A 9,366-nucleotide genomic window follows, 5' to 3' on the forward strand; every position below is an offset into this window, starting at 1 on the left:
TTTTATATTTTCACCTTCAGTTTAAAAGACATAATATATGTCCGATTGTAACAATTCTTTTTTCTTGCAATGCTTTTATTAGATAAAAACTTAAAATTTTACTTCAGAAAATCCACTTAGATCAATGCTTTTTAATGACTCTAAAAGCTTCTGAATGTATTTTATTAATATTTGAGTCAGAATTCTAGATTTCAGTAGGGATATTATATAAATGCCTCTTTTTTAAACTGTTTATTTCATCTTGGTTTTATTTAAAAAAACTTTTTTTTTTTTTTAAAGATTTTATTTATTTATTCATGAGAGACACAGAGAGAGAGGCAGAAACATAGGCAGAGAGACAAGCAGGCTCCCTGTGGGGAGCGCGATGTGGAACTCGATCCCAGGACCCTGGGATAGGATCTGAGCCAAAGGCAGATGATCAACCACTAAGCCATCCAGGTGTCCCTCATCTTGGTTTTAAAAGTCATTAAATACTACTCTGTTAAAATGAATTTTTTTTCTTGACTTTGGTCCATTCAGTGTCTTATCTCAAAAGTTAAAATTACTGTTTTTCTATATCTAATATATTTAAGCATAAATTTTAAGGGATAAAAATATAGTTTGATATTTTATTATGACCACATGTTACAATGTGGCCACAAGATCACAGGCTTTCCTCACTAGAAAAGCTAGCTTTAAACCAAATATTGATTTTCCTCCTGCAACTCACACTTGTCTATGGACTCAGTTACCCAATCTTGTTGCAGGATTTTAAACTTTCTCTTAAGAGTTCTTCGAAAAGATTTTAAAACTGCAACACGACTATGATCCTCCCCAATGATTACATGAGACACTCCCTGAGCTAAGCAAGAAACTACTTTTGCTCCATGAAATCGAAGCTCCAAAGCTGTAATTGCTAATCTCGTTCCCTCGATTTTGGTACTCAAGTCATTAATAACAGCATACAAGTCCAGATAAACAATACAATGTCGGAATAGACAGAGTGGGGAGCGGTCCCAGGAATACCGATATTCTAAATCAGCAATCAGAGAAGCCATTTCTCTTGGAGTTTGTTTGCTAGAATTTTTAATTCCTGAGAACACTTCCTTCAGTTGGTTCAAATCTAGATCAACAAAATAACTGTCACCATAACAATCATATTCACGGGCAAAATGTTCTTTTGTCGATGGGCACATGTGAATCATAAAGCGAGGCTGCCACGGCACACAGCTTTTGGTCTTAAAACACTCTAACAGCCACTCAGGCTTGACAACATCATGTTTATTTGAAGAAATGATGTTTTTCACTCTGATGTTCTCCGATCCTGCAATCACGCAGTACGTGTCTGGGCCTGGGTTTTGTACTATATAACCACCAAATTCTGCAATTCTGTTCTCCAGGTCAGGCTTTGGATGGCTGTCTGTTCCACTCATAACACAAAACTCCACATCTTCAAATATATTAGAAACCTTATTTATATTAGAAAGGTTGGGTGCTTTCAAGTGCTCGATAATTCCAATAATTTTCTTAATCTTTGGGGCAGCTTTCCGCTTCTTTTCTTGTGGTTCATCATCACCACCTATGTCAAGGTGTTTAGATGCAAGCTTTCCAGACGCTTTCCCTCGAAGTTGCTCTAAGTCATCCACGGTAGTACATTCATGCCACTCCTTGTCTTCCCTTATCTTTTCAATCCGTGGAAAACGCAATGTGCAGCCAGTTTTATACATATCACTGGAGACAATCTCTGTTGCCTTAACTTGAACAATGACAGAATTACAAGGCTCAATGTATACCTCTGGCTTCTCTGTTCCACATAAAATGCTGCTTGGTAGAGCTTTTTTATGGAAAGGCTTCCAATGTTTGGCCAATTTTAAACCCAGATCATACAGTTCTTTCATAGTATAACCTGAACCAACACGGCACAGAGTATGAAACACTGACGGTTTTTCACCAGGAGGAGGCTTCTCTGCTACAGCACACAAAAAATGAGACATCATTCCACCTCGTGAACCTTTGCCCCAATAGCCCCCAACAATTAAGATGTCCAGTTCATCCATCAGCCCATCTACGTACTCAGGCTTAATTTTTAACCATCCTTCACCTCTTTTGTCTGGCTTGTAAATAGATAGAGGATGTTTTATCATGATTCCCTCTTCTCTTTTATCTATTGCTTCATTCAAAGCATCGATTACTTCTTTCTTAGTATGAGCTTGTGTTTTTTGCACTATTTCTATTCTACCTGGTATTGGTGTAAAAACACTAGTAAGAATTTCATACCTCTTTTTCAGCGTTTCACGTCCCAGCTTTTTATTATTAACCATCAGTACATCAAAAACACAGTAACAGGTTTGCAGATCAGAATCCTCCACCATTCTTTTGATATCAAACTTATTCCCCTTTTGCATAAAAGTTTGTGTATTAGGGTTGAAGGCCATCATCTCGCCATCCAGGATACAGATCTGTACATCTGTTTTGAATGCACTGTGAATGAACGGTGTAAGAGAACCTTCCCGTGGAGAATCGCCGAACTGATCCGTATAGTTATATCCATTTCGGGAGAAATACTGATACACATCCCCGTCTTTGTGCATTTGCATACGCTCACCATCTAGCTTGGTTTCAATGTAGAAACTCTGGTGTTTCATGTCCTTCTCTATTCGCTCAATATCTGCTATAGCAGCCAGCATAGGTTTAAAGGCAGAGAATAAAGTGATAGAAATATCACTGAGTCCTATGGAAGGATCATGCAGTTGCCTACAGACTTTTTCCAGATCTGTAGTGACATTATGCAACTCGGCAGCATCATTATGGAAAGCAGAGAATACAGATTGCTCACTAAAACCAAGTTTTAAGTCTTTTACAATCATCCGTATAAGCCACTTTTGTTCCAGTGCCGAACTCTGAGTTATTAGCTGAAGAAGACTTTTCTTTATCAGGTCCTTTTTTCTGGCAGAATTATTGCTGGCAATTGAGTCTAAAATGTCATTTACTTGCTGTATGGTTAAACTTCCTTTCTGCAAACATCTTGGTTTCAACACAAAATATGCAATTGTTGCAAAGTCCCCAGCATCTCCACGAGTTCCAGTGGGTGTTCTGTAATTTAAAAGTTTAAGGGCGTCTTTTCCTTCTTTAGGTAAATTAAGCAATTCGATATAAAGTTTAGCAAGCATAGTTTCTTTGATTCCATAGGCCATTCTCTCTCTTTCTAGCTGAGGAAGAATAAGTCTCATTGCTGGATAAAAAGAGTCTCTGACATCTTTTTGGTTCTTATGAAGGGCATCATGAAATCTTCTCCAAGAATCTAAAAATTCTCTGAAGTGTCTGATTTTTTCTTCACGTCCTTTACTTCTCTGTATTCGTTCTAAAGTTGAACACAAATCTGCAAAAGGAACGTGAGATGCAACAGTTTGTGAAGTCTGTGTGGCAGCCATAGAAGCGATGGTGAATCCTCTGGTTTAACTAATAAGGCAAAAAGAGAATAGCTTTAAATAAAATATAAAATTCAACTAAATATTTAATGTGAAGACCTTACAGAGAGTGCCTCGTTTGTAATAAATGTTTATCAATGTTTGCTACATGAAAATGAATTAATTCTATAAATTATATCTCTTCTCAATCTCTACATTTAGTGAAAAATCAACTATGTTACTTCAATCTTATTTAGTATTTATTATTGAAAGTATCACCAGCCCCTTTCCCTACATTTATGATACTGAGATGGACCACTTTGTTTTTCTCCCTAAATCCAACTTTCAGTGAATTAATGATTCCATTCCTTACTTAGCACATAATGCAAAAGAATAACAATAACAGAAAAACAAGGCTCAATTCATTTTGTTTCTGGGTTTCTGAGGGAAGGCCTTTCCTTACATTTCTCCTCTTCTCCTGTCAGACTACCACACAACATCAGAAATAGATGTTTTTAACAAATCACTAAAAAAAAAAAAAAAAAAAAAAAAAAACCAAATCACTGATTTGAAACTTGGCGTTGCAGGAAGAAAAAAAAAAAAAAAAGGTATCTTCTTTTAGCCAAACAAAGCCTATGTCTGTGTTTACTTTCATTTCACTACTAGCTATGCCAAATCACTCCAGTATTCAAAACACAACTCAAAAAACCTTCCCCATGAAATCCTTACTTAATGTACTTCTTTTAGCTATTTTATCATAGTAATTTAAATAGCTTTATAAATTTAAATTAGTACAGTTTTTTGTTCATATTCACATGCCATTTACTCTCCAACAATTCACCAGCTACATATGCACCAGGGAAACATACTATAGACAAATAGTATGCTTCTGCCTTAATACAGCATACATTCTGTTAAAGAAAAAGGGGATATAGTGGGAAGTAATTATAAAATGCTAAATGTTTTAACAAAAGTAAAATGTCACGAGACAGTTTTTCACTGAAGCATTGTCTAAAGTCAGAGAGGAAATAACAGGTACCTTGCTGGGTTAGGGTCTAGACTATTTCCTAAAGTGGTCACCACAAGTGCGAAATTTCTTTGAAATTTTAAATATTCATGCAAATTCTTTTTTTTTTTTTTTAAGAGGTGGGGAGGGGCAGAGGGAGCGAGAGAGAGAGAGAGAATCTTAAGGTTCCATGCCCAGTGCAGAGAATGACACGGGGCTCAACCTCACACCCTGAGATCATGATCTGAGCTGAAATCAGGAGTCTGATGCTTAACTGAGCCACCCAGGCATCCCAGCAAATTCTATTAGAATCTATATGATATCAGAGCTATTATATTATTTAAACTAGGTAACATTAAAATCCATTCACTCTCCCAATAAGGACTTCAAGTAAAAATGTGCATCCTAAGAATATAAACTACATTCTGTCTTGTGGTTTCAGATACCTTCTGGCAGATCCCCATGTTGCCTAGAGAGCAGGGAGTCAGAGCAGCCTTACAGGGAGGAAGGAGGTCTACTGTCATCTCTGGAGACCACTAGAGTCCCTGCAGCAGCAGACAAGACAGCACACACACTGCCGGCACACCGCTGCATTGTCTGATATCTGGCACAAGAGATCCAATGGCTGGATACGGGAACACTTTTACTACAGTCTCCAGAAACTCAGGAGGGGTGATCTGCGTCCGTAGCGCCTGGCACTTGGTAGGTCTGTTTGTGGAATGGATTACTGAGCCCCTAGAGTTGGGTCCCTGGAAGATCACATTAGGAAAGCCCAGCAGCTGGTCACACCCCCGCAAACCCCCCACATATGCCGGTTAGGATTCAGTTTGGTCAAAAACATTTAGCAGCTGTGACTGCACTGGGCAAGTTTCTCAACACCCATTTGGTGGCCTTTTGTCAGAAAGGCCACACTTCTAGGTCTAATGCCTGACAAAGGAAATTCAACTTCTATGGAGTCAGTTAGACCAAGAGGTAAACCCATGAGACACCATTTTCCTGAGACTTTTATCTTTGTTTTTTTTTTTTTTTTTAGACTTTTATCTTTGAATCAGTAACTGCTCCCTCTGTCTCATCTGCATAACTGACTGAACCACCTGGTTATGTTCACTGTCTACCTCTCAAAACAGGCTCCCTCAAGCCAGTATATAATCTTGTATTTATAATTCATATATTATATATAGATAAAATATGAAGAATGTTAAGAAATACTTTTCTGAGCATTCAAGATGGGTATATAGTTTCTGAATATCTGAGTATTCTACTTGGTCTTGGTTTCTTTCAACAATCTCCAGGCAAAGACTCAAATTACTTTATAACCACATTGAAATCTAGGTTCAACATGTATCCCAAAATTGCTCTAACTATAACAAGGGTTCCAAAATTAGTATAGGATGAATTGGCTTAAATATTTTTACTCATTAAAATTGTACCAAAAAAATAAAAAAAAAAGAAAATTGTACAAAAAAGTCAAACATTAGAATTTCCACTGCTTTTAAACATTCTCATTTTATCTTCTGGATTCTGAGGTTGCTAGCTGATGTTTTTGATTTGTGAAAAAAAAAAAAAAAAAAGTTTGTGGTTAGGGTTCAGGCTCTAGAGACCACTAAATGTGAGTTCAACTGTGAACTCAACAACTTAACAGCTGCATGACATGGGGCAGCCACATAATGTCTTTGTCACTTTCTGTAGTGTAAAATGGGGGTAATGACTGTAGAAGGTGAGATGAGGATGACATCCGGTATGTACACAAGGTGCTTAACACAGTACTCGGCAGTCAGCAAATCCTTAATTTTAGTTCCATAATGCTTGTTGATGCAAGTGACATTTAAAATGTAAATGTCACAAAATATTAAGGAAAAAAGGGAGGGGCACGCTTACCTTTTAATAAAAATCCTTAATTTTAGTTCCATAATGCTTGTTGATGCAAGTGACGTTTAAAATGTAAATGTCACAAAATATTAAGGAAAAAAGGGAGGGGCACGCTTACCTTTTAATAAAAATCCTTAATTTTAGTTCCATAATGCTTGTTGATGCAAGTGACATTTAAAATGTAAATGTCACAAAATATTAAGGAAAAAAGGGAGGGGCACGCTTACCTTTTAATAAAAATCCTTAATTTTAGTTCCATAATGCTTGTTGATGCAAGTGACGTTTAAAATGTAAATGTCACAAAATATCAAGGAAAAAAGGGAGGGGCACGCTTACCTTTTAACAAACATAAGCAAAACATTCAAGAGAATGAGTACAATTCGTATACAATAATGACTCATCGTCTAACTCAGCGGCTGCCTGTCTTGTCCTAAAGTGACACGACAAAACATACTAGCAAAGGTTGTATTCGGTGACGATGATGACTCAGAGCGATTTTACAGGAGAGAAAGCGGCTGGTGCAAGTTAAGTGTCCTTCATGCAGCCCCCGAGCAGACGATGCTCTTCCCTGGGGGACAAAGGTCTACAGCAGCCTCCCTTCCAAGCACCTGTGACATTCGGGGGGAGTCTCCGCAGAAAGGAATCTGGGGCAGGAAAAGGCCAGACGGCGGTGGCAGCCGAAAGGACGACAAAAGACGAGATGCGAGAAGAGCAGCAAGGCTCCAGCCTCTCGGTCCGGCTCTAGGCAGGGGCGCCCGCCTGCGGAACCACGGGGGGGGGGGGGGCCGGGGGGACACACCCCTCCTCCGCCCCCCCCCCCCAAGGAAGCCCGCCACGGACCCCGGGCGCGCATCCCGTTACCTTTCTGAGCCCGAGGGTCCCCACCGGCTTGGGGAAGGGGGGTCCCCGGACTGCAACACCGCAGCCAGCACGGTCCCGGGAGGCGACGCGGGCGAGCTCCCGTCCCTGCCCCCGCGTCCCGGGGATGGGGGTCCAGATCAAGGACCCCGAGCCCAAGGCCCGCTTCTAACGCAGCGCGGTCGCCGCGGTGGCCCGGGCCCTGCACCTGTGACGCCCGGAGGGGCGGAGGGGCTGCCACACTTTTTGTCCCGAAACAAGAAAAGCGAACTTTCAAGCCCACACGCCTGTGCCGGGCTGAGAAGACTCGGGGCGGCCCCCCCTCCGCTCGTCAGCCAGTCCCGGCGCCCGCCCGCCCAGACGTGCCCGGGGCACTCCGAGCCGCCCCCGCCCCCGCCCCGAGCCGCGCCGCCGCCCACACTTCCTACCGGCAGCCGAGCCGCAGGTGAGGTCACCAGACCGGAAGCCGCAGCTCCGGGAGCCGGTTCCGCCGGCTGCTCCCGGCGCAGACGCATTCGCCGCTGAGGCCCGGAGACGCCGCGACGTCAGGAAGCGGACACGCGTCGGCGCAGTCGCAGCGCGGGGCCGTGACGTCACGGGGATGCTGTGCGCACGCGCGCGGAGGCTCGGGCGGCTTCCCTCCCAAAACAGCTGCTGCTTCCTTCAAATGGAAAAACAGGCATTAGGGAGACAGAACGTAAAGACTGCTAACTCTGGGAAACGAACTAGGGGTGGTAGAAGGGGAGGAGGGCGGGGGGTGGGAGTGAATGGGTGACGGGCACTGGGTGTTATTCTGTATGTTAGTAAATTGAACACCAATAAAAAATTAAAAATAAATCTAAAAAAAAAAAAAAAAGAAAAACAGGCATTTGCAAAATTGCCTAAGGCTGTCCTTTCCTACTTGTTTCTCACGATGTTGCAACTTTGATGTGAGTTCTTGTCTCTTCATGCAGAAATAATACATAATTCATAAAAATACCTGATACCTAATTTTCAATACAGACAGTAAAGAGTTGCATGCCCAGAAATCAACTATGGACTCTTTGAGCGTCCGTTCCAGGATCAAAAATAAAATTATTTGGCAAACCTTTCTTCAGCACCAATACAGTAATTGTGCTAAGTATTCAAGATTGAGATGAAAACAAACTCAGTCCTTATGTCCCCGGAGCTGTTGATTTCTACCAATGTTTTGTTATGGCCTGTCCTCTTTCATGGAGAATTGAGAAATTATCCATGACAATGGGGGAAACAACTTGCGGAATTATTTCCTCTGAGCATAAGATATTGTTGCTCTAAGATGTGGTATTATAATAAAGTGATATTTTGCTGCAATGGATTCTGAGAACATTTTGAAGCTGTTAAGTGCCCTTAGGGGTCCTTAGTGTACAAAAATCGCATTTTACAAAACTGACACTTATTTAATTCACAGTATTAGTTTGTAGTAGAGCTAGACTTAGGGCTCCTTCGAGTCCAACAACAATTTCCTAGTATGTCTAATTCACCTAAGTTATCCAAAGATGTCTCTAAAATCAGCTATGAAGTTTCAAAGTCACAGGATACTCTCGTGATGGCAATTTCTCTACCCACTATTTAGTTTATTTTGGAGCAGCACCCAACAGTTTTGGTAGAGGACATCCCATAGTTGCCCATCTCATGAAAGGACATTTGTCTGTGCACATTTGCACCTTGTTCAGCATCTACTGAGCTCCTACAGTATCAGAGTTTGCACTTTATGTTGCTGATCTAAGAACCACGGATTATGAAACCAAACTCCAAATTGATTCAAATTTTAGTCTCCAATTTACCATGATATTTTAGCTTTTCTAACGGCTGGTTCAAAGATAATCAAGGGTTTCTCATTACGTATTTTCTAGAGTTGCTGTGATTATTACTTTATATAGGTAGTCTACCCTAGTGCCTGGCATTTATTAGGTGACACATCAAGAGCCTGGATTTGACCTGGAGCGCTCTGACTGATGGCAAGATACATGTCTATTTGTCGTTGTTTTTGTTTGTTTCTTTTTAATATGAAATATTCTCTCTCTATATAAAATAAGGTACAGAGAATAGAGAATGGCTGAGGGAGGGGGACAAACATCTGTAGAAAAACAATTTAGTACAACTTGATGCCCAGGTGGGTTGACAGTGAAGCTAATGAGAGGCACCTGATGTCTCAGTAGGTTAAGCCTCCTCCGACTCTTGATTTCAGCTCAGGTCATGATCTCAGGGGGGTGAGATGGAGGCCAC

The 9,366-nt window shown here is 41.0% G+C and overlaps 1 protein-coding gene across 4 annotated transcripts; it reads right to left on the reverse strand.

Moving 5' to 3' along the window:
• Positions 1–383: 383 nt before the first annotated feature.
• LIG4 (DNA ligase 4) lies at positions 384–7,703 on the reverse strand. Of its 4 annotated transcripts, none has more exons than XM_038570031.1 (2): positions 7,548–7,703; positions 384–3,358 (listed from the first exon to the last, which is right to left on the reverse strand). In XM_038570031.1, exon 2 carries the CDS (start codon positions 3,207–3,209, stop codon positions 675–677), a length of 2,535 nt encoding a protein of 844 aa, XP_038425959.1. In that variant the 5' UTR covers positions 3,210–3,358; positions 7,548–7,703; the 3' UTR covers positions 384–674. The 4 variants fall into 4 exon arrangements, with proteins under 4 accessions (XP_038425959.1, XP_038425957.1, XP_038425960.1 ...); XM_038570029.1 differs by having other exon boundaries at positions 384–3,438; positions 7,548–7,682; XM_038570032.1 differs by lacking the exon at positions 7,548–7,703 and adding an exon at positions 7,123–7,428.
• Between the last annotated feature and the right edge of the window lie 1,663 nt (positions 7,704–9,366).

This window comes from Canis lupus, chromosome 22 (assembly GCF_011100685.1).
Source record: "Canis lupus familiaris isolate Mischka breed German Shepherd chromosome 22, alternate assembly UU_Cfam_GSD_1.0, whole genome shotgun sequence".
In the NCBI taxonomy this organism is placed as follows: Eukaryota; Metazoa; Chordata; class Mammalia; order Carnivora; family Canidae; genus Canis; species Canis lupus.

Excerpts from the sequence above, each read along its gene's own strand:
- LIG4 (XM_038570029.1), bottom strand. The coding sequence starts at position 3,410 with ATGGCTGCCACACAGACTTCACAAACTGTTGCATCTCACGTTCCTTTT.